The sequence below is a fragment of the Xylocopa sonorina genome, chromosome 8, assembly GCF_050948175.1.
Source record: "Xylocopa sonorina isolate GNS202 chromosome 8, iyXylSono1_principal, whole genome shotgun sequence".
Taxonomy (NCBI): Eukaryota; Metazoa; Arthropoda; class Insecta; order Hymenoptera; family Apidae; genus Xylocopa; species Xylocopa sonorina.
In genome coordinates this window covers 12455311-12473519 of record NC_135200.1, presented here as the reverse complement: position 1 = coordinate 12473519, position 18209 = coordinate 12455311, and the positions used below count along the sequence as shown (strand labels likewise).

At 36.1% G+C, this 18209-nt stretch overlaps 4 protein-coding genes and 1 long non-coding RNA gene across 9 annotated transcripts; 2 read left to right on the top strand and 3 right to left on the bottom strand.

Moving 5' to 3' along the window:
- Window positions 1-2419: 2419 nt before the first annotated feature.
- Window positions 2420-5027, bottom strand: LOC143426141 (uncharacterized). The gene is made up of 3 exons (XR_013102119.1): window positions 4678-5027; window positions 4494-4579; window positions 2420-2584 (listed from the first exon to the last, which is right to left on the bottom strand). It is a non-coding gene; the product is annotated as an uncharacterized LOC143426141 (long non-coding RNA).
- A 1191-nt stretch (window positions 5028-6218) lies between these two features.
- On the bottom strand, window positions 6219-8074 carry Dnaseii (deoxyribonuclease II). Its single transcript, XM_076898903.1, has 6 exons — window positions 7960-8074; window positions 7582-7759; window positions 6952-7444; window positions 6640-6742; window positions 6434-6566; window positions 6219-6360 (listed from the first exon to the last, which is right to left on the bottom strand). The coding sequence occupies exons 1-6, from the start codon at window positions 8067-8069 to the stop codon at window positions 6256-6258; spliced, it is 1122 nt and encodes a 373-aa protein (XP_076755018.1). The 5' UTR covers window positions 8070-8074; the 3' UTR covers window positions 6219-6255.
- An 891-nt stretch (window positions 8075-8965) lies between these two features.
- Window positions 8966-13373, top strand: Vav (Vav guanine nucleotide exchange factor). The gene is made up of 9 exons (XM_076899302.1): window positions 8966-9258; window positions 9423-9948; window positions 10020-10088; window positions 10738-10927; window positions 11120-11482; window positions 11730-12050; window positions 12123-12527; window positions 12608-12870; window positions 12963-13373. Exons 2-9 carry the CDS (start codon window positions 9539-9541, stop codon window positions 13318-13320), a joined length of 2379 nt encoding a protein of 792 aa, XP_076755417.1. The 5' UTR covers window positions 8966-9258; window positions 9423-9538; the 3' UTR covers window positions 13321-13373.
- A 138-nt stretch (window positions 13374-13511) lies between these two features.
- Window positions 13512-16340, bottom strand: LOC143426127 (torsin-1A). Of its 2 annotated transcripts, none has more exons than XM_076899320.1 (3): window positions 16210-16340; window positions 14780-15045; window positions 13512-14687 (listed from the first exon to the last, which is right to left on the bottom strand). In XM_076899320.1, exons 1-3 carry the CDS (start codon window positions 16211-16213, stop codon window positions 14091-14093), a joined length of 867 nt encoding a protein of 288 aa, XP_076755435.1. In that variant the 5' UTR covers window positions 16214-16340; the 3' UTR covers window positions 13512-14090. The 2 variants fall into 2 exon arrangements, with proteins under 2 accessions (XP_076755435.1, XP_076755434.1); XM_076899319.1 differs by lacking the exon at window positions 16210-16340 and adding an exon at window positions 15164-15553.
- A 154-nt stretch (window positions 16341-16494) lies between these two features.
- On the top strand, window positions 16495-17673 carry Cyt-b5 (Cytochrome b5). 4 transcript variants are annotated; one of them, XM_076899334.1, is made up of 4 exons: window positions 16495-16632; window positions 16729-16857; window positions 16951-17012; window positions 17336-17673. In XM_076899334.1, exons 1-4 carry the CDS (start codon window positions 16495-16497, stop codon window positions 17418-17420), a joined length of 414 nt encoding a protein of 137 aa, XP_076755449.1. In that variant the 3' UTR covers window positions 17421-17673. The 4 variants fall into 4 exon arrangements, with proteins under 4 accessions (XP_076755449.1, XP_076755451.1, XP_076755450.1 ...); XM_076899336.1 differs by having other exon boundaries at window positions 17304-17493; XM_076899335.1 differs by having other exon boundaries at window positions 17301-17493.
- Window positions 17674-18209: the final 536 nt, after the last annotated feature.

The window sequence follows — 18209 nt, the reverse complement described above, 5'->3', positions numbered from 1 at the left end:
GCCGATTGTCTTAAGTCTGAACTCTTGATATGGATAAACCTACACAAAGTCTGAATCATTTCTCGCTTTATCTGTTCTGTACATTTCTCTTGTTCTCCCTGCTCCTTTGTTCCGTGCTACCTTCGTTTCACTTTTTCTAACTTTACTTCTGATTATCGCTCGAAAACATTTCCTTTCCTTTTCCTTCCCTTTTATCGCGCGATTCTCGTTTCATCCAGTTGCGCAAAATGTTTTCGTTCCTGACAACATCCACGGACGTTGTTTCTTGAACTCCCGGCATTTCCCTACCCACCAGACAAACCCTAGCCTCTCATTGGCGCATTTTCAGACCGCTAATGCATCCCTCGATGCCTCACCACCTACCCCTGCAAACGGCACACAAATGCTCTTCAAGTAAGTACCTCTATCTTCGTCGGAAGAGAAGAAGGGAAAGGGAGAGAATAAGACCGGAGCGATTCTGGTTTGCCTGTTCTAGATTGCTTCTATAAATACCGGTCGGATCTCCAGCCGGCCTGTCTAACGTTCAACGTCTGTTTCTACTTCCACGGTTTGCCGACGCCAGAATCTCTTTCCCTTCGATGGTTTATCGAAGACACTGATTTAAGACTAGAATCCTCGATGCGTTCAGATCCCTCGAAAAGTCTGGAAAATCGATAGAATCTGAATGCGCAACGATGAAACCGAGCGTTATTCGATCGGTTCGCTCCTGCGATCAAAATACAATGAATTCGTCTGACGAATTCGATGGTCCACCCTCGTTACCATTTGGTGGAATCATCCGAGGAAAAAAGTGGAAGTACGAAATAACACGAGAGGATAGAACAAACTGTGAAAGGCAAGCATAGTAACGAAGGACACGGAAACTTGTTACCTCAAATCCCAAAGTAGCATGGGCGCTAATGTAATATACATTCATGAGCGCCAAATCAACCCTTTCCATTGTCCAACGAAATTTGCCAGAGAACACAATGGAGACTATACTATCTAACGCCTTTCCTACTTAGTCCGCTTCTCTCTTTCATTCTTACACCTAGCTTTATCCTACGGTTTCATCTCTTCCTTTACTCTTTAGCCTGCGCTAGTCATACGTTCGCTTGAAAAGCCTTGCAGATTTATTTGCAGCACGTAATTGGTCCATTTCTCTCGAGACTCTTGTCGACCAGATCTTTAAATTCTGTTTCGCGTTATCTACCCACGTAATCGGAGTCTTGGAGAAACGTGAAAAACTCTTTAAACTCGCATTTACGTGAATCTTAGACAGCCTCTGATAAATACAGCGCATGTATTCGCAAATACTTCAATCATAATAAATCCATACCGAAGACAATCTTGTTGACGATAGACGGCGATTGCCGGTGGGAAACATTCCTTGCTCGTTTCCCTCTTATTTTCTACTTCCCTCTGCCTTTCGCCTAGACTCGTTCCACCGAGAAGTTAAGCCCATTGATCACGCGCTCGATTACTCGGCTGGAGCTTGCCAGACACTCAGAGACAGCCATTCCCTTGCATTTGTCACCTCCGCGTTCCCCTCCTACCATTTGCCTCTTCTCGAGATCGCGTCGCCAACGATTTCCTCAAGTGCCGATCTTTTTCAAATCGAACAACCAATTGCTAACGAACGTTCGCTACTTGTTGATTAACTTATTTTCCATTTTCACCGTTATTCGTTCCAAGAGATTTCCAAATGCTACAGATAAAAAAAAAAAAGAAAGAAATGGAACGCAGAGAGTCGTGTATCCGACCCGAAGGAAACAAGAAGAAACCGATAGAACAGTGGTCTATATAAAATAACGATACTCAATAACGATCTGTTCCCGGAGAGAACAAAGGGGAGACATTAAGGCTACCCTTGCGGTAAATGTCGAAGCAACGTTTCGAAATATTACGATTCTGGTCACAATCCAACATCCTACGGTAGACCAAGCCCGATGAAACTAAAAGAGAAGAACGTGTAAGTTCTGCGAGAAGTCGATCCTTAAGCTTCCTTACTTGTCTTGTATCTCAATGCCCTCCTAGTCCTTTTCTTTTCCACAATTTACTAGAACCGTGTAACGCATACATAAACCATATCGCCTACAATCTGTTTCGCGGTACAGTTCGTTGAGTCTCTTCGGTAACTTTTAACTCAAGCGAGCAGAGTAAACCTTATTTCCTATTCATCGAATGTTATTTTAATATCGTTAACGAAGTTAATTAACGAACGCGAACCTGTTAACGCACAAGTTCTGCTAGAGAGGCAGAGAAAGAGAGAGAGAGAGAGAGAGAGAGAGAGTGAGTCTAACCCGAAAGCTATGCAACATAAAAAAGCAAAAGAAGAGGGCATTTTTATAATGAGAACTAAAGTTAGTTACAGTCTAGAGAACGGAACTGCAGCTAGCTCCAGTCGGCGTTACGGGATTGATTCTTCTTCTTCTTCTTCTCCTTCCTCGCCCTCCTCTTCTACTTCGTCTTCTTCTTCTCCTCCGCGAGAGAAAAGTTCCGACTAACGGTGCCTCCGGGCTTCCCTCCGGGAGTTTTATTACGCCGAAGACGCGCTTATCCCAGCCACAGATTCGCGCCAACATATCCTCGGCTGTCGATAAGTCTACGGTCGTACGAGAAAAAAGGGGCCACGGTGAGAAAAAATAAGTAGAAATAACTGGAAAGTGTGGCAAGAACGAATTTCGTGATTATTTGACACTTGGACACTTGATTTTGTATCCCCTCGTATTCGCAAAACTGAATGGGAACAATCGTTTCGTGAATAAATATCACGTTCGAGAGTTAAGACGCTGTAAATAAAGGAAAAAGACAACAAAAAGAAAGCACCAAGTATTTTAAGCGGCGAGATAAAGACAAAGAGGATGCAGCTGCAAAAAAAAAAAAAGAATGGAATGCTTCTCGTGCCAGAGATGGAAATGCCAAGCTGCCGAGAGCTGCTTAGCCTGGAATTCCGTTGATGGATGGAATTCACTTCGTGCCGACGAGTAAGTATAATAGAAGTGAAGTTGGGCCTCGTGGTGCCTACTGTTGCTGAATAGAAGCTTCGTTAGGCTTTGTCTAAGCGGAGTGCTGCAGCTTTACCCCTGCCATCCGCAATTTCCACCGCCACGCAACCCTCGCCCTTATCCTTCCAGTTTCTACCTACTTGAATTATTCTCCGCTGCGTCTGTACCAGGACCGACCGACCGACCACCTCGCTACGTTACGTCCTGAACATTGGGTCTGCGATTTTCTACTCATTACTGCCGAATTTCCTAGTCGGTTACTAGTACTCTCTCTCTCTCCCTCTCTCTCTCTCTCTCTCTCTCTCTCTCTCTCCCATCTTCCTTCTTTCTCTGTATCCTTTCGCTCTTTGGCAGAGAATCGAAATATTTTAAAAAACGAGACTCAAATGTATTCGATCGAGTATTTAGCTTCAGAATACTCTACCCAAGTTGGTAATTCAACGGTTATGAGTCAACGACACTTCCGCCGTCTGATAAGTTCTCGGTAAGTACCGGAAGCTCCGGGTTGAAACTACGACGGTGATGCATTTGAGTTCGGTTACGCCGAGACAGTTGTTCGGGCTAGTTTCCCGGCGATGTTGCAACTACAGAGAACATCTCTGATAGTTCCTACCGCCTTAATGCAGTTCCTAGTACAGTACCGACGCAGAGAGAGTCAGACAACAACAATAAACCCCCTATCTTCGACCATCCCGCATTTATTCATTGCGCTTCTACCTACGTGCATATTTCTCTTTATTAGCTCTATTGGGTGCTTCTCTTTTCCTCTCGACCGGAGTATAAAATCAAGGTACTGCCTGTAGAACCTGTGTGAAACACAATACGGTAACTAATGTTTAACTTAGGCATACAGTAAACCGATTTTCAAACACCTTGACAAATCTCCATCTAAATAACGCAAAGTAGTACAAACATTCTTAACGCAACGCATAATACCTTACACGAGACAACTGATCAAGAGACCAATGACTCAGAGTACAACGACTATTTATAGGTGGATACGTAAACATTCTCAAACGCTTCGTAATTTCTGAGTCTTTGCAGTGACGCACTCAGAAAAAGTAATTGTTCTCGTGTGAGATGAATCATTATGCGTCGTACACGTGTAACATCGACCAAAATGGTGATTTTCTAGTCGAACACGATCCATTTACAATAAGAGAAAACTGCTCTGAAATCTACACCATGAATATTAAACTTTATCTACAGATATCTGTTACATATGCATAGCTTCCGACTCGAATGTGTAAACGCGTATATGTAACAGCGATTACAACCTTAACCTACATTTCGTATCGCATTGTTCTATTTGTTTGCCACATCTTATTTATAACTTTCACAGCGATTTAAACACTTAAGTGATAAACATATCTATCGAATAAACGCTTAACATAATACCTTATGAAAATGCATTTCCATACTCGTTTCGTCGCAATGACTAAAAAAACTACCCTAATTTTTGGAATTATGTTGAGTAGCCGCAATTATCTTAGATTATTTACTTACCGAAATGCGACGAGCAGGAGCGGTAGGAAAGTTTCAGGGTTGATATCTCGTTACGTCCATAAAAGGCAACAGGACCTCATTTCCAACTAAAAGGAACCGCTATGATTTCTCTCTCACACACGTGATATGAATAGGTATAAGGCAATATTAAAGTTCACGCAGGGCTACCCGGTACGATACATACCTGTACATAAACTGTAGATACGAAGGTAGGTGGTAAAGGCAGGCAGGATGTTGGTGCCCGGAGGAAAAAGGATGACGGAAGCTCGCGCACGCGCTCCTCCAGTGTGCTTAAGTACACACGCGAAGCACGACACACGATGGTTTCATGCATATAACGTTGCGCGTATATTTCGACGGTGCACAGGATTTTAGTATGCAGAACAGGGTGCCTTTAATGCTGAAATATCGCTGCGAACACCGCAGCGTCGTCTTCTCATCTTTCCAGCCGCCGAAATTTCATGGCCTTTTACGACACCGCTATATGTGTTTCAACCGAAATCTGCGCCCCATCGAGCACGCCAGCTCAAAGTGGTACGTAATACGTATACGAAATATATTATCAGTCGTATATTTCACCACTCGTCACACCAAGACGATTCATGTTAAAAAAACATGTGTACCGGTTACGCGTACGTTTTACTAATCGTAAAAACGAGTATGGCTACGTGGAATTTAACAAATTAATCAAATATTGTCAGCTGCCAATTGTTTGTATTGCAAGAACCCCTGCGTCTCTGTTCTTAATCCCCTTTCACCAGCAACCAGTCTGTTTTTCCAAATATCTGTCTTCATATGTTTACCGAACTCCCTAGCTTCCTGTTTCTATAGAGTTGTTTTGTCTCCTGACAGCACACGCCAGTTGATTCATGTCTGGATGAACACCCGCGAATTTTAACCCTATCCACATCTCCCTCCCCTCTGTCTATCGACTTTTTCATTCAAACCAACTTGTATCATTCCTTCTGTTTTTCGGACTTTTATGTAGGTATGTGGCTTGCCCGATTGCTATATGAACAAATATTAAGAGCAAGTAATTACGGTTGATGATCGGAACAACTTGCGCGGACAATGTATCTAGACAACTTTTTTTCATCGGTGAGAAAAGTGTCTGAAGCAAAGTCTATCACAAAGATTGAGAAGCTTAAAACTGGCGATAAAGAGTGAACCGAAGTTCAGTCGATTTCTTGAAATTTTCATTAAAGAGCAAATCGTTCCTCTCTTCTTCCGCTTACTAAACCTCGGCTACCTTCTTTTTTCTTTCATTAACGGCACGTCGAGCTACTCTGCAATTTCCTTAGGTAGACAATAAGCACAGTTGAGAAAAAGGAAGACGAAACGAGACTCTGTGCAAGAGGAGCCGCTACTGCCTTTCATAAAATCCAATTTAAGAACTGCTTCTGATCCTCGTCGTTCGTCCTTATTCCACAGTAATAAAGAGCCACCGAGACCTCTTCTTTATACACTTGCAGGTAAACTGCAGTTAATACGACGTTTATTACTTTGTGTACTCGTGTTGGTGTTGCGGAAATTTACGACGCATATTGATGAAAGCATCGATTATATGGATAATAGAAAACCCACCAAAACTATTGCTACGTCAAGATGTCTTTTCTCTCTTATTCGTACACATGCACGCGTACAATTGTACGTGTCACTAGGAAACAAGCCAGTATCATAACTTAACTTTTATTTTACTATTAATATTATTGCAGAAGACTACGTATTAGACATATTTCAACTTACTAAATTCTTTTTGCACCTACTTAATGCAAGGCTGTACATCATTTATTACGTCTCGATAGTCATTCCACAAGCGCCTATCCTCAAAACATACGGCTCCACCGCCTCGAGAATACTGTGTATCCTGAACATAAAAATATTTTTAATACTTTACAATTATAAATATATTAAAATAAATATATAATAAATATATTTACGGCTCTGTTAATATCACCAATGCAAACCCAACGTTTATTTGTACTATCTGTAATAGCCCATTTGGAATGATCATGGCTACTGCTATAATCAACATTGGCTGCGTCAAATTTAAGAGTTTCAACATTATGAATTCTGGAAAATTAACGAATTCATAAAACGACAAGCCTGAAAACGAAGGTACAGAAAAATCCGAACACAATATTACTTTCTACGATGGCAAATTGATGGTAATTTTCCTCGACCATTTAACCAGGACTGAACGTATAAATTTGACTGCAATTGTGGCGCAACGAAATCGCCATATAACTCTGAAATTTATCATTGCGTAACATAAACGTGCGTGCTACAAGGTGACAAAATGAGATTTTAATTTAGACTCAGACTTGTTATTATTAATTTTAATAATTAAAATACCCTTGCTAATCACCCAGGCTAACTATCAACTAAACGATAGTTGGACAAATGGTAATACTCTAAATTAATGTCTGGCCTTGTAGAAATATTATAATTTAATTACCTTTACCCCATTTTCCGCTCTTAGCGAACGAAGTAAATTCAACCATTCCTAGGGATCTTATTTTAGCTTTATTAGTATAAGGAGGAGCCTTAATGTGTATCTGATTCGTCGCGTTTCTTAATAGCGGATACTGTCTACCAAGTACCGCGGGAATATTTTTTGCGTACACTGCTATTTCGTTATACATTAATTGCTCTCCGACAACATCGAACTGGTCGCTACCAAGTGAAACGCACAGAAAACTTTGTCCGTAAAATGTTCCACTTTGCGGATAACTGTACGCATCTGTGATAGTAAAACCATCTTTCTTTAATGGCCGAGTTTGAAGACCAGCTTTTGGAACTGGGGGAAAATTTGGAACGCTATGAATTAACCAGAAGCCCTGATCACCATTTACCATCACTACACCCTTCGTGTGACCATAACTCCAAGCATAAGACGCATTAGGCGGACTATCGTTGTACAAAGACCACAAACTTTCATTTTCGTTGCCCTACATAATAAAATGTGATATTTAATATTTTTCAATCGTTTTATATAGGAGGATCAAAGTTCTAATTACTATAAAACTCTAATTATATTGATAATTTAATGTAATTAGTAGATAATTAGCGTTCACTAAATGCTTACGCGATTATAAAGAGGCGCTAATGTAATTCCAGGGATGGCAAGGTTCGAACCGATTGACCTAGTGGACAATCGCCAACCGGTTCCAATAGTTGAATTCGTTATGTATAAGTAAGCAAGACCTTCTCTGATCAAGGGATTACTGCTTGTTTGAATTTTCGGCAACTTATAAAGCACGTACCTAAAGTAGCGTTATTTTCAATTTGCGGTTATTAATCAATTCTCTAACAATTACTTTCATCGAACAAATATGATTTTTCGTAGCTTTTGGACTTATTACAGACAGAATTGTAATCTCTACAAAACCGATTAAGGCTTGCTCGAACTGATTTAAGAGTAAAATGAAATCGTCACTTAAAAAGCAATTATGTAAATACTTACCAATCGACCGGCACATTATTTTCATCTCTACATTGTAATTCGTTGCTAGGATTACTATATGTAACACTACACGCAATTAATAATGTAATTACGTAAAATAAAACTCGCATGACGGTTTACTGAAATAGAATCGAGAAAGACAAGACTAGTTCTGTTTGTTTCATACATACATCAACTGCTATCAGTGTTTCATTTCCTTAATTTCCATACGAAAAGATATAATTCATGCAGCGTACGAAGAAGTTAACAAAGAAATTTTGTATACAACTACTCTTATACGTACCGTAATTTGTCGTGATATACCTTTGTGTAAAGTACGTAAACACGACCCGACGCCTTTCTAGACTGTAGCACTACTGTCACTTAAATCAGAACGTACTGCATAGAATATATCCAATGTATACATATATATGTATACAAAACATTATCTTACGTCATCAGATTTCATTTATCTCATTGGTTCACTGAAAACTAGTGTATTATCTTTTAAACACCAGGTTTATCGTATCTGTAATAATTAATAATTTTGTTAAAATGTATAGCTTTTATATTTATCTCTGTCATGTATTAGTATTCGACAAAATTATATGTGTCATGTAAATATACAATGAATGCAATGAATTGTTTATATATCATTAATAATTTAAACAACAGACGCTATTGTTTTATAACAACAGGTTATAATTGTTACAATCCTTTTTAAAAATTCATTGAAATTTGGTATATTTTACATTTACGATAGTAAAATTTGCACCGTATTCTTAATCGGTTCTAAACGTACCAAATAAGTGATTAATAGTTGGAAATGAACGTAAGAGTATTACATATTAATAATCATATAATTTACCTTTCGTAGAAGTCTAACAATTTATTTAAATATATCAGTTTTCGGGAATTTTAATAAAACAATCGGTTACATAAACGTTTAACTCCATCTACGGATAAACACTTGAAACAAAAGTTTCATCGAGATTTATGATATGATCGACTGCAGTGAAATAGCAATATGGCGATCGTGTGTTGCAGCGGGACGAACGTCATAATATTACAATGAAAAAACAAGAGATATCGTGCCAAGTGATAACCGTCTATTAAATTTATAAATTGGCAGAATGCTCTTTTAGCAATGACACTGCTAACAAACAATTTTAAGCGACACTATAAATTCCGTTGAGATATCTTTAAGAATCGACACGGAACACAATAATGGGTTCTTTTGTAGAACTTGTTACAGAATATTCTTAACACTTTGACACGGAAGAACGAAGAAACCGTCTACAAATTCTTCGCTGAATGGAGGTGAGTATCTAGACAAATATTATTTATACTTTAGTAATAAAAATTGCACCATTTTGATAAGTTGATTAAAATTGTATTTTTAAATATGGTTTCATTTTATTTTCCTTTTATCTATTAAAATGTAACTGTTATCATTAATCAAGCTTCCATATGGTCTTTTACAGTTTCTTCCTGTAAAGAAGTGAATCTATGGAACTTTTATGGCCTAATGAGTTGTACGTGAAACAAAAATTCGTATCCTATAACTTTTAGTATTTTCTATTGAAAGAAACAAACAAAAATGAGCAGAATAGAAAGCGGTGCGGATAATGGAAATGGTTGGTACCAGTGTGCCAAATGGTTAACAAGATGCGGAGCTTTAAGGGCAGATCATAAGGCAAATTGGCCAGAAGCAAGAGCATTTGACTTAGCATATACATTAAGAGACGGTGTATTGCTATGTAATCTTTTAAATACAGTGAAACCTGGGTGTATAGATATGAAAGATGTAAACCAAAAACCGCAAATGGCACAATTTTTATGTTTAAGAAATATAAAAGTATTTCTATCGGCGTGTTCTACAACTTTCGGCTTAGCGGATTCTGACCTCTTCGAACCTTCTGTCCTGTTCGATCTATCGGATTTTCATCGAGTATTATGTACTTTATCAGCTCTATCAAATTGTCCGCGTTTAAGACGTGAGGGTATCCCGTGAGTAATCTACTATCGTCGCTATTATTATAAATATTATCTTAATCTCTGATAAAATATATCTGTTACAGCGGTTTTTCTATAGGTCACAGTAGGTCGCAGAAAGATATTTATAAAGATTTACAAAGTGCTGGTGCAGGGTAAGTATAAAAGTACCCTTGAAGTTTTATTTTTAAATGTATTCGCAGCAAAAGAATTAATTGTAATATACAGATAGTATGTTTTCCCCTTAAAGATAAGAGAGGTTTATAAAATTATTATAAAAATTACTGCGTAAAAAAGATATATTTCTCGATAAACAATGTAACTTTATAATAACTTCTATCAATGGGTCTAGTCCCACAACAGGAGTGGGGACATTTACCATGAAATCTAAGGGTATGGATGTAGATGAATCCCAAGTATATCACGAATTACTCTGCTTCTCGAGTAATTCTCAACACGACTGGCCTTCCGCAGAGAAGGTATCTGTCGTTTGCAATTAACTTTAAAGATTTTGCCACATAAGTACCATACATCACTGTATATTGATATTGGAGAATATAATGAAACTTTACCATGTATAGATGAAAGTTATTTATAAAGATGTATTACGAAATTAATTCTATACAGTGATACTGGCACTATTTTAAAGTTTATTCTGTATTTGCCCGAAAATTTTACGTGCTAAATTATATTTATCGTCAGTAACGAGATCTCTATTGTTGCTACAAATAGTTTAAGTTCGCAAGAAATTTTATTTTTTTCACGCATGAATAGTGCATGGCTGTTCATATTTTTATGCTAAAGCCGTGAGGATGAAGGTCGTCGCAGAAGATTTAGAAGGCGCGAAGGAGATGAGGCAGGTGGAGGAGGAGACAACGAAGATCCAGTTGGTGAGGAAGATGGATACGGAGCATACTGCAGCCATGCTCAAAGCGAAGAGATCTACCAGGACCTTTGTAGTCTGCACTTGCCACCTCCTCCATCTGTTGCACAGGTCGTTAAATATTTTTGTGCTCCTTATATGTTATCATTCTTCTGCTAAAAATATATCTCTATAGTATTTAAAAATTTGTAAATTACAGCGCTAATAATTACTTTCGTTTTGCTTCATAGTTTTTTGTGCTGCATATCATACGTATTATGTATTCTATAATCAAGATTTTTAATCGGCTCTGTTACAAAATAGGGTGGCGCAATCTCTGGGGGTGAAAAAAGAGACTATGTGATTCAAGAGCTCGTTGAAACGGAACGAAATTATTCGGACGTCCTGAACAGTTTACTTAAACATTTCGCTAGACCTCTATCCTCGCTACTACGAGTTGAAGAATCTGCGCGTATATTTTTTGGTATAAAAGAACTAGCAGAGATTCACGCGGGATTTCATAGTCAACTTCGAAAAGCAAGGACCGGTACTGCCTTGGCGCAAGTTTTTCTCGATTGGCGAGAAAAGTTCCTCATATATGGCGACTATTGCGCTAATCTTACTGTTGCTCAAAATACATTGCAAGAAGCATGTACGCGTAACGAATCAGTTAACCAAGAAGTCATTGTACGTTTCAATGGAACATTTAACCCACTAACATATTCGTGACCGGCAACGTACGCCTACGACATTTCAAATTCTTTAGCCGAATACCAACAAAGTAAATAAGTGAACAATAATATATAGTAATGCGCGTTTTTGAAAATTATAAGCGGTATTCAGCTAAATGTCTTGCTTAACAATCGCCAGTTACGAATGTGTCAAATTCTAATCTTTGTTAGTATTCAACACCAAAGGAAACTGTTAATTACAGAGATGTCAACAAGAAGCGAACAATGGGAAATTCAAATTACGCGATATACTATCTGTTCCAATGCAAAGAGTATTGAAATACCACTTGTTACTTGATAAATTAGTAGAAGAAACTCCTTGCGATTGGCTGGAAGATAGGCGACAGCTTGGAAAAGCTAGGGAGGTAATGGTTGACATAGCACAATACATTAACGAAGTAAAACGTGACTCGGACACGTTGGACATTATAAGAGATATTCAAGCGTCGATAGTTGATTGGAATGTCCCAGAAGATACACAGTTAAAAGATTTTGGACGGCTACTTAGAGACGGAGAGCTCAGGGTATTATTCTCTTGATGAGTATATATGAAAATTTCGAGAAAACTAGCAGAATACTACAGTCACACATTTCAGGTAAAAGCTCATGGCGATCAGAGGATAAAAGCCCGTTACGCATTCGTTTTCGAACAAGTAATTTTAATTTGTAAAGCAAGCAGAGGGGAGCAATATTGCTACCGTGAAACTTTACGTTTGGATGATTATCGGTTAGAAGATCATACAGGAAGGCGAACGCTTAACAGAGACTCACGATGGTGCTATCAATGGCTACTAGTTCATAAAAAAGAATACACGGCATATACTTTATATACAAGAACAGAAGAACAAAAACAAATATGGATCAAAGCATTGCAGGACGCGATGGATAATGTTCATCCAGATGCGTGCCGCAACACAAATCATAAGTTTAAACTTACGACGTTTGACACTCCGCGTAGCTGTCAGCGATGTGGCAAGTTTTTAAAAGGTCGAATTTTTCAGGTAGAACAAGTTATTCATAAAATATCATCAAGAATATTGTAACATAAATTTACGAAAAACCGAATTATTTGTTCACACAGGGATATCGATGCGATGTCTGCCGCATCGCTGTACACAAACAATGTATTGCGCATTCAGGTCGGTGTATGCCAGAACCACCTCCACCACCACCTTTACCGTGCGAACGTGCTCTCTCGCTAAAATTATGGTTTGTAGGAGAAATGGGACGCGATACAGCATCGAATAGATTAGAATGTCGCGAGGATGGTACCTACATGTTACGACTCCGGCCTGCAGGGCAATCACGTCTGAAACACGAAACTAATTACGCTCTTAGCATCAAGTAAGAACATATATACATGTACATACCATTGAAATGTTAAAATATTGCTTTAGAAATCAACATTTTTAAAAAATATTCAACTAATATTACAGGGCAGACGGAGCTGTTAAACATATAAGAGTATTTAAACGCGATGTTGACGGGGCTGATGTATATTATCTCAGTGAGTCTCGTTTCTTCAAAAGTGTAGTTGAACTTGTTGAATATTACGAACGGGCGTCATTGTCGGAAAACTTTGAAAAGTTAGATCAACGTCTGTTATGGCCATACAAACGTGTATTGGCCACAGCGTTATTTGATTTTCGTGGCGAAGAACGCAATCAATTAAGCCTACGGCGGGGTTGTAGAGTTGTTGTGTTGAGTAAAGAGGGCGATGCCCAAGGATGGTGGAAGGGAAAAATAGGGGATCAAGTAGGATTTTTTCCAAAGGAATATGTCAAGGAAGAATAACCATAAATTATGTTACTTAGATACTTTCTTTATATGATTGCACGACGATCAAAAATATTTTACACGTTAATTATATCATCGTGCGATCATAATATTTTACTAAAACGCTCCCCAATGGAGAACAGAAAGAGAAGATGATAAACTATGATATAACGCATTTTTACATTGCATAAAACATGGAAAGATCCATCTTCACTGCATCGCTATCGTTACAAAAATACAGTTTATTGTTGTTCTCTTTATTCAAGTTTGCATTGTATCACAATTATATAAATAGAAAGTATTCGTATACGGGAAACGAACGCATAAAAATAAATATATTTAGCTTTCTTGTATAGGCGAAAAGAATTACAATTATTTTTCGGTACGATATAACAGTACGAATAAAGTTTTAAAAAAGTCATAAAGATTAAAATTGTCTATTCTTGTATATTAGAATATAACACGAAGAAAACACACATTGCCAAATGTTTATACTTCCAGACAGCTTTATCCTTTATGACTATATTTTAAAGTCAATTGCCAAGCCTCAATTGTACATACTGTAATTCTGTACTGTTAGTAATAAAAATTTTAGCCATTTCTCAAATATAAACGTACACATACATAAATATATAAATAATCGTTACATGTATTACTGTGACAAATTAGTTGTACTATTTTTTTAACTGTTATGCATTTTCTGATTGTGCCAATAAGAATAATCAATAAAATTTAGATCTTATCGAAATGTTAACATAAAAAAAGGGTATAATGCTTACATGTAATATTTAAAATTCTAATCGCCCTTTGTTTTTAGCATATATAATAGCAGCTACTTTTTGTTCTAATCTTTTGCAGCCAGCAGTTGCATAAAGATTATGCGGAGGTGGCCCAAAGGTTACATATGATAATCCTTCTTCTATCATATCGTTAGATGGATCTATTCCTCTATTTGCAAAAGCTTTTTTTAAACACTTTTTTATATGTACTTCTTCAAGTGGTAAAAAAGGCACGTAATGATCTATAACGCTAGAGTCTATTGTATCGCTATGATAAAAACCACCCTTTTCATTGAATGCCCCAATGCTTATTAAATTTTCAAAATCTTGAAGTCTAGCTTCACTTCTCTGTTTGCCTTCGCTCCACAGAGTTATTAAACGTTGCGTAATTCGTGAGCTACCTGTATTAGATAAAAATATATAAATAGCTTTCCTTGTGTTTATAGAACTGCTTGCTAATCTCCACGATTTGATCCACGTATTATAATCCAAAAATGGTACAAGAACATTCAATAAACCTTCTGGCATTTTATCCACTTCATCAAATACAAACATTGATCTTTCGCATTTTTGTAAGCTATTAATAATAATTTTGTACAATTCATCCTATATAATATAAAACAACATATTATCAATAGTTATTTTGATTCATAAAATCTTGAACACATTTTACTTAAATTTTTATAGCGGAAATGTACCTTATATTCGTTTACTTTTTCTTGCAGAGGGAAATCATTACGACCATTAAAAAAATGATAAAATGCACTTTGATCACCTTTTCTGTAAAGAAACTTAGCAATCACTTGACTTACAAATGTTTTGCCAGTTCCTGGTGGGCCATGAAAGCTCATACTTAAAGCTTTTGGCGGATCAGATGAAATTAAATGACCACGTAAAGCATTTATTACTACATGGTGAGCTATTTCTTGTCCATAAAGCTCTTTACTAAGAGTATCGTCTAACTCTAGAATGGTGACATGCAATCAATTGTTTATGACCATTAATTTTAACAGAAATGATTAGAAAATTTTAATTTTTTCTTTAATATAGACACATACAATGATTGCATTACATATACATACTGTTGAGTTCAGAGAATATATATTCGTTGGTACAACATTCCATTAAACTACATTTCCCATATTGTACTACTGTACTAACTTTACTCAGTCCAGATGATAATAGTGATGTGAACGAAAATTCGCATTTTATATAATCTGTTAATAAACTAATAATAATTAACACTAATATATTGCCGGGAACATTCATTTTACAATAGCGTCAGAATTCGATTCCTTCTGTACGTGTTGAAACTTAAGAAACAAATTATAAAAAAAAAAAAAAATACTATTTATCACAGTACAAATTTAAACGAAACATCTGTTTATATTATATCAAAACTGTATCTTCCGTAAACACTGGCAAACGCTAACCTCGAAATATTTTCTACTGTGTAATCTCATCGCTTTTAACGTGAAGTGTGACACTATACGTAAACTTAGACTCATGGCCGGTAAAGTCAGAGGTGTGCAATAAAACGGTTGCGATTTCTGATCACATCGCACGACTCACGCTCGGCAACGTAAAAGCTTGAGTTCGTCTAGTGTAACATTCCACGCCGGAATTGTTCACAATACATAGATGCACAAACATACATACATCACTTTAGATCTTCCGATGAAAACCATGACTTACTATTGGTTCTACTATAGAACATATGATCTATGATTGAATAACAAAATAGGTACATAGAAAAATTTAGGCATTAGTGTATAATTGTAATTACATTAATTTATATTTTTAGTTAAATATAATTTCTTGTATATTATTGAATCTAATTCGTAACTGACAGCTATTTGTTATATAACACAACAAATATTACATATTATCTTATAAATCATTTTGATGTAAATTATTATATAATATGTACGCATTTGTCAAATATTTATTATAATTTACATGTCAAGCTGTACGTATATATAGAAATATTTGGAATTCTTGAAAATAAGCTATTAATTCGACTATTAAACCAATTAGAAATCAATAATTTTGATAAAAAATATAACACGTAGCAAAATAATATTATTAATAACATCAATACGACGAAGAAATTCGCCGATTTTTTTACTCATATTGCCTACATTACATTATTGCAAAAGAGTATAAAGTTCATATTTTTTCTACTATCTGATTCACTAAATTCAGGCTATAGCTGCGATCGCAGCTAACGTATAAGTAGGCGGTCAAGCCTTTCGTGTGCGATATATGCTTTTTAAACAAAAACTAATATAACAATAATTTCTACGATCCATCATTAAGTATACTTAATAGTTTTCTATTCATTCCTTTTAGTGATATCTATATAATATTCACACATTTTCTGTAATATTTTCTCTACCGCAAAAAGCAAAATATGGCGAGCGAAAATTCTAATGTTGACACAGTTTGTACAAAATTGTACACACGGAAAGAAGTTGCTAAGCATGCCAATAATAAGGATTTGTGGCTTATTATTAACAATAAAGTTTATGATGTGTCTACCTTTTCAAGTGTAACTATATACTTTATACTATCTTTTTTTTTACAATCAACTTATCGCTTAATAGAACCGTGTGAAGTAATGTTCATTCTATATTTTACATTTAAGCATCCAGGTGGAGAAGAAGTTCTTCTAGAACAAGGTGGTCAAGATTGTACGGAAGCATTCGAAGATATCGGTCATTCGAGCGATGCAAGAGAACTGATGCGGACCTTTAAAATTGGTGAACTAGTCGAAGTATGCACAAAATTTAATATAACTCTTTTCACTGCCAATTCTTACTCATACGATCAATAGCATTGATTAAGGAATAACAAATTGCAATTTTAGGAAGAAAGAACGCAAGAAAACGTTTTCAAATTAAATAAAGTACTTGAAGGAGATGGTCCTAGGTATAATGTCTTTTTATATATCAATTAAATGTGTGTGCATTGATCTTACTAACTAAAATATTACAGGTATAACATTTTGCTACTAACATTTTTTTCTTCTTAGCCTTGTGTCTGTTAATGTCTAGTTATCTATAAACATTGGATAGCACAACTAAAAGGTTTTACTTGTAACTACTTACAATAATATTAATATAACATATTATTATGATTATCTATGTGTGCTGTTTTTGTGCTATCCAAAATCGCATATAGTATTATTAAAATTCAAAATGTGTAAAATATAAATAGTAGATGCTGCATCATGATGTGATTGGCAATTGCAGTGGCTCTTGGAGATCGTGGCTGATTCCTATTGCTCTTGGGGTGTTGGCGACTCTCGTGTACCGTTACTTTATTAAGGCACCCTGAATCATTCCCAATATCTACTTTTGTTTAAATTTGTATTATACCGACATAATTGTTATATAAGAAACTATTCTGAGATTATGTATATTGCACATAACTATAGTCTTGTTTTATAATATGAAACTGCACTCGTAAGCTGGCCTAGCATAACATATTTGTAAAACAATGATTCATTTGTTATATTTAAACAAACAATCTATATATGGTTACATATGTAATAATACAAATACATTAATTGCATAAGTACAAAAATAAATTAATTTTACTTACACACTTGTATTAAGTTTGCGGAACAAAGGAACAAGGTTTCATTCTAAGAGGAGAAATAGGTTTAAAATAAGCAACGTTTTTGTCACATGAACAATTTAAAAATATGGTCTTTTTATATACGCATGTCCAAAGAGAATGAGCATGAACTTAATTTATTGTACAAATGACTTGATAAGGTAGGATAAAGTAGTTTTCTTAAGTATAAGTATTAACTGGCAGTTGTAAGATAAAAATACTTTATCCTGATATCATTACAATTTATATTAATGCTAATTTTTATGATTTTTAATATCATAAAATTTAGTGAGGATATTATTGTCTTTAAAAACCTGGTACTACAAGACCAGGTTGGGTTATTGTTGGTTGTTGTTGTTGTTATTGTCGTTGTTATTATTATTATTATAGTTTTCATTGATAATTAATTATGTAATTTCATGTGTACAGAAAGGTAAAACTGTAAACACATATCGTTCGTTAAAATTAGCGATACTTTGTAATACGATAGATGGTAAAAGTAGAAGG

What these genes read in the sequence shown, in the direction of transcription:
- Dnaseii (XM_076898903.1), bottom strand. Translation starts at nt 8,069, where the DNA reads ATGCGAGTTTTATTTTACGTAATTACATTATTAATTGCGTGTAGTGTT. An exon ending in GAGCGGAAAATGGGGTAAAG is followed by an intron (nt 6,743 to 6,951) that starts GTAATTAAATTA and finishes GATAAATTTCAG; the next exon opens with AGTTATATGGCGATTTCGTT. An exon ending in TCAATTTGCCATCGTAGAAA is followed by an intron (nt 6,567 to 6,639) that starts GTAATATTGTGT and finishes TTAATTTTCCAG; the next exon opens with AATTCATAATGTTGAAACTC.
- Vav (XM_076899302.1), top strand. Translation starts at nt 9,539, where the DNA reads ATGAGCAGAATAGAAAGCGGTGCGGATAATGGAAATGGTTGGTACCAG. An exon ending in TTAAGACGTGAGGGTATCCC is followed by an intron (nt 9,949 to 10,019) that starts GTGAGTAATCTA and finishes TATCTGTTACAG; the next exon opens with CGGTTTTTCTATAGGTCACA. An exon ending in TTACAAAGTGCTGGTGCAGG is followed by an intron (nt 10,089 to 10,737) that starts GTAAGTATAAAA and finishes TTTATGCTAAAG; the next exon opens with CCGTGAGGATGAAGGTCGTC.
- LOC143426127 (XM_076899319.1), bottom strand. Translation starts at nt 15,350, where the DNA reads ATGAATGTTCCCGGCAATATATTAGTGTTAATTATTATTAGTTTATTA. An exon ending in TATATTCTCTGAACTCAACA is followed by an intron (nt 15,046 to 15,163) that starts GTATGTATATGT and finishes TCACCATTCTAG; the next exon opens with AGTTAGACGATACTCTTAGT. An exon ending in AAAAAGTAAACGAATATAAG is followed by an intron (nt 14,688 to 14,779) that starts GTACATTTCCGC and finishes TATATTATATAG; the next exon opens with GATGAATTGTACAAAATTAT.
- Cyt-b5 (XM_076899334.1), top strand. Translation starts at nt 16,495, where the DNA reads ATGGCGAGCGAAAATTCTAATGTTGACACAGTTTGTACAAAATTGTAC. An exon ending in ATGTGTCTACCTTTTCAAGT is followed by an intron (nt 16,633 to 16,728) that starts GTAACTATATAC and finishes TTTACATTTAAG; the next exon opens with CATCCAGGTGGAGAAGAAGT. An exon ending in CTTGAAGGAGATGGTCCTAG is followed by an intron (nt 17,013 to 17,335) that starts GTATAATGTCTT and finishes TGGCAATTGCAG; the next exon opens with TGGCTCTTGGAGATCGTGGC.